This window comes from Urtica dioica, chromosome 12, assembly GCF_054948205.1.
Source record: "Urtica dioica subsp. dioica isolate 48M chromosome 12, U.dioica_male_clone48M_v1_H2, whole genome shotgun sequence".
Classification (NCBI taxonomy): Eukaryota; Viridiplantae; Streptophyta; class Magnoliopsida; order Rosales; family Urticaceae; genus Urtica; species Urtica dioica.
In genome coordinates this window covers 18,024,385-18,029,445 of record NC_142767.1, presented here as the reverse complement: position 1 = coordinate 18,029,445, position 5,061 = coordinate 18,024,385, and the positions used below count along the sequence as shown (strand labels likewise).

At 35.7% G+C, this 5,061-nt stretch overlaps 1 protein-coding gene across 1 annotated transcript; it reads right to left on the bottom strand.

Moving 5' to 3' along the window:
• Positions 1-2,326: 2,326 nt before the first annotated feature.
• Positions 2,327-2,976, bottom strand: LOC149379792 (protein GRIM REAPER-like). The gene has a single exon (XM_089604457.1). The coding sequence runs from the start codon at positions 2,959-2,961 to the stop codon at positions 2,431-2,433; it is 531 nt and encodes a 176-aa protein (XP_089460583.1). The 5' UTR covers positions 2,962-2,976; the 3' UTR covers positions 2,327-2,430.
• Positions 2,977-5,061: the final 2,085 nt, after the last annotated feature.

Sequence of the window (5,061 nt, the reverse complement as noted above, 5' to 3'; positions counted from 1 at the left end):
GTGAAATTCTTGACCGAGTCTCTCGATGGAGAGTGGGAAACGGTGCTGACATCGACGTATGTCTCATTCCGTGGCTCCCGAGAGCCGAAGACTTTCGGATTCAAACCATGGACGCCATTCCTCCCGGAACCAAGATAGATATAATCCTCCAAGCAACTTTTTGCGAGGAAGACGTAGATATAATCCTCCAAATTTCGGCCAACGCCAACTCGGTCTAGGATTCCCTTGCTGGCACTACATCTTAAACGGAGAATTCACGAACAAGAGTGGATATTGAAGATGTTCGAACTGAGGCATCATCTTTTGCCTCCTTCTCTGTAATTTACATTATGTTAAAGTATCATGGGATTCCATCTTAAAACCAATTGACAATAGGAGGAGTAACTCATGACCTTTATAAGGAGCAAAAAAGATATATATCCTCAGTCGATGCTGGACTTCCTAATACACCCCACTCACGTCCAGAATTGAACAACTGATGTGTGAAGTTTGTAGAAACGGGTGACCCAACATCGAAAATGGCTCTGACACAATATTAAAGTATCACGAGGATCCATCTTGAAACTAATTGGCAATAAAAAGAGTAACCAATGACCTTTATAAGGAGCACAAATGATGCATCAATGTGAGATTTCCAGATATATTTTCCATAAAATGTAACATGGTAGCTCATATGCTTGCCAAATATATATGCTTTGAATTTCACTTTTTTTTGCTGCGTGGGACACTATTTTGGCTGAAGTGCATACAATGAATTACTCGTCCTGGTGGCGACCTTTTACTAAAAAAAAAAAAGAAAAAAAAAAATAGACAAATTTTCCTAAACAAGAACTCATCTCTTCAGTCTATTTTTGGAATGTAAGTTTTACTTTCGCGCATTACAATGTTAGATTTGTTGGAGAAGATATCACACTATTTTACAGTCCATTTTATGTAAACAAATGCCCAAGCTCCAACACATTGAATAAATTAATGTTTCCTTTTTATTGATATAATTCAAAACATAACATAATCTCACCTATCCATGCCTTTATGAGTAAAGTATTGCAAATCATGGAAAGACATGAAAGACCGTGCTTTGGCCTGATCTCGAAGTAAGATGAAAACGCGAGCTATAAAAAACTTGTTCCTTAGTCAGCACAAAAGTTGAGCTATATATTATATGTGTGTACGTATATATATGAAATTAGGTGCATTATTCCATATGAGTGGTCGTTAACACCCGTGACTTAATTTTTTAATTGGATATCTATTTTAATTTTGAATAAATAACTCAAAAAATTACTAAACTGAGTTTACATACTAATAAATAGTGATATACATGAGCACATCATACAAATAAAAATTAAATCACGTTAGAAGAAATATGTATTATGTTCTGAATTAGAAATTTATAATAATTGTGAGCCTCTCTAAATAAAATACATTAAAATAAATTGGTATCTAAGTAAAATTTATAATTATTGTTAGCCTCTCTAAATGAATCACATTTAAATAAATTAGTAAGTGGGTAAACAGATACAAACAACGAAGTTAACCTTGATTTTGCACAGCACCGTGGGTGAACAGAGCTTAGTCTTGAAAAACTAGCTCTGACACCATATAAAAATTGTATTGAATGTATATTGACTAACTGAATAATGATATACTTTGGTTCTAATCGAAGCCGTCCAATCCCTAAGTAACTCCATCAATCTTGATTGGACAGTGTAGACTTGAGTAAATAAACCATAACAGATCTTTTTCTTTTGAAGTCCTCAAATCACCGTGGTGCCAATCAATATCTGAATTAATTATATAAAAAAATTGAGGATTGAAAAACATCAGCGGTAGCAGTGAGACCCACCTGACATATGGGGTTCACCTCCGATTGACCGGTGATGTTTATCATTTCGGTATAAAATTACATTATGTATTGAATTACATGTATTGATTATCTTGATAATACCTCTAAAAAATAAAAATAAAAACTAAATAATGTAATAATAAAACATCATTTACCAATAAAATTCAGTTATTCTGACATATTTCTTTTTTTGGAGAACCTCTTTGCTGCCGATGAGAATTGATCTCATTTTTCACTTTGAAATTTGAAAGTGGCCTAAAATTACCGACTAGATTATACTGGGCACTGACATATTAAACCCGCATAATCATACCCATGTGTTCACTCTACTACTTAGTATACTTACCATAACAACGAGGATCATAAATCATAAACACATAAATAAGAAAACAATCAAGATATAATCATATAACCATCGGCTGAGCCAGCGACTTTCACTTGAAGTGGAGCACGGAACTTAATTCGTAGGACAATGAGCAAAGAACTACAAATAAAAAATTTGTATGTATTATATATAAAAATTTGAGGGAGACGCGAACATATAGTATCATAAATAATACATATTACATATTATATATATAAATCTAAGCATAGCCACAGTATCCATTGTCGCAGGCGACGCCGCGCCGGCACCTGTTGCCGCACTTGCCGCAGTTGGAGCGGCTGAAGAGCACGTCGGTGCAGCGCCCGCCGCAGCACCGCTGCCCGTAGCGGCACCGGCGGCCGCACGCCCCGCAGTTGTTCCGGTCCCCGAGCACGTTCCGGCAGTGGCTCTTGCAGCAGTACAGCAAGCTCCTCCCTCCATTCGCCCACACTCCGTCGCACACGTTCCGACCCCGACCCCGGCCCCGCCGCCGCCACGGAGCGGCGGCGGCGGCGCACCGCGTCCCCTTTCTTATCACCTCGTGCCCTTCCCGCCGCAGCGACCGGCTCGGCCTCGACGAAGCCCGAGTGTTGGTAGTAGCGCTGTTGTTGGTGGCGGTGATGTCGTCGAGGACGTACTCTTCGATGTCGTCGTCGTCGATCACGTCGTTGCTGTTGTATTCGGCGGAGGACGTGATGAAGAAGAGCATTGTTATTGATAGGAAGAGAGCTATGGCTGTGGTTTTTGTCATTTTTTTTTTTTTTTTTTTGGGTTTCTATGTTTGTTGTAGTGTGTTATAGTGAGCTATGGCGCCTGTGGTATTTATGATAAACATTTTTGTGATTAAATAGTATTATTCCGTGATGATAGGTCAGTTAATTGTTATTTTATTTGGCTTGTTTGTAGGCTGGATTCTCGGATTCATAATAGTTAATGGCTAGCGAATGAAGAGAAAAGCTAGGAGCAGTGTCAATTTTCTGCCCGTGTATATGAGTTGACTTATTAAATGTACCTATATAATTAGGGTTATACTTATACATGATTTAGAGCCATAAAGAGAAGTTTCTTTCTTTTCTTTATCATTGACAAAGTTCACATTAATTAAAAGGCATTGACCTTCGATCACATGAATTTGTAAAAGTTCATATAAACATGTTTATATATAGCTGTAAGTAAATGTGGGAAGTTTGAATTATTATCATCATCATTATTATTTTGTATTTTTGAATTATATTCCCCACTAGTATCACCAATTCCAAATACTAGACTCCGTATTGAGAGCAATAAAACGTGTGCATGTGTTGCTCAACCTATATGTTAAAAATATAAAAATGTCCTAAATATGGGAGATTAGTTTTGTTTAAATCCTAATTATGGGAGATCAAAAAGAGGGTTTTCTTGTTGTGTAACACTTTTTTTTTTCTTCTGAAAAACGTTGTGTAACACTATGTCAATCAATGAGAAAGAAATAAAAATAAAGATTAACTAAAGAGTACAAAGTGTGTGTGAACTTTTTGATATACCCTAAAAATGTGATGCTATTCCTACCTAAAAGGTCACGGTTTATTAGGTGTGATATAAATAAATTCCAAAATAAAATCAATTTGTAAGGTACTATTATAAACATGTAGATGATCTCTTTTTCAGGCGGGAAATGCGTTAAGGTCACCGAGATGTCATGTTACCCTTACAAATACCCTCCCGCCGGATACACGTGTCTTCCTATGGTTGGTTCGCAAAAACAAAGCTCTCAACACAAACCCAAACCGCACAAACTTCCAGAAGCAAAGTCTTCATGATTGTTTCATCAAAATGCAAATCTTGAAGCTGTTTGTTGACTCACCCTCTCCTACACGTGGTCTTTATTTATTAATTTGGCCGACTAATTTCCTACATTATTTTTGTGACAGTCTCGCAATAGCAAAAATCCAACCTACCTAGATTGAGCGTGTTGACTCAGTAATCTCTTTTGCATCCATGCCTGTCTTTGCTCGTTTATTCATATTCCCATGTTTTGAGCACCAATGTTATCAAAGAAGAAGAAGAAGAAGAAAGTTATTATTGCAATATATAGACAAGTGGGTATGCAATTTGCTACAAACTAATTTGTTAGCCTATAAGAGAGTTGATCATTTGTTAGACTTGTTTGTCTTAAATGACATTTGAACATTCTCAACTGCATCGTGGGATTGAAAGTAAACTAGTGCAATGTATTATATATATGACAATTAACGTTTCAGTTTGCATCAAAACACGATCGTTGTACCAATAAGAGTTTCTTAATACAATAAAAAAATCGTGTTTTTGCTTAAGAGTTGCAATTATTAAGGATCCCCGTAAAAATATATATATATATATATATATATATATATATATATATATATATATATATGTGAAAGAATTTAGAGATATAAGATGCAACTTCGTGATACTTGACAAGTATTAGAACCACAAAGCTAAAAAAATCAAAGAAAAAACTAACAAAATTCGACTCAAGGTAAATGAACGCCAATAGTCATAATCTCATAAGGCATGTTGATTGCAGATTTGTCGAAGATGTAGTAGCAAGTTTTATAAGGTCATGAATTACTTATTTCATTGTCAATTCATTTGAGATGAAACTGATAATTCTAAACACGACTCTTCACGAAAACATCGACAATGCAAAAACTTAATCAAAGTAATCAATTGAATGTGAAGAGACGCAATAATTCATGATAAAAATGCACCATGACTCTAACACAATATGTGCGTAAAAGACACAAATAAAACATTTACGGTCTGATTTCTATAAGCTAGATATATATACATAAATTGAACTTTATTTGTGCTCCTTCTAGTTCCAATTTTT

What these genes read in the sequence shown, in the direction of transcription:
- LOC149379792 (XM_089604457.1), bottom strand. Translation starts at nt 2,961, where the DNA reads ATGACAAAAACCACAGCCATAGCTCTCTTCCTATCAATAACAATGCTC.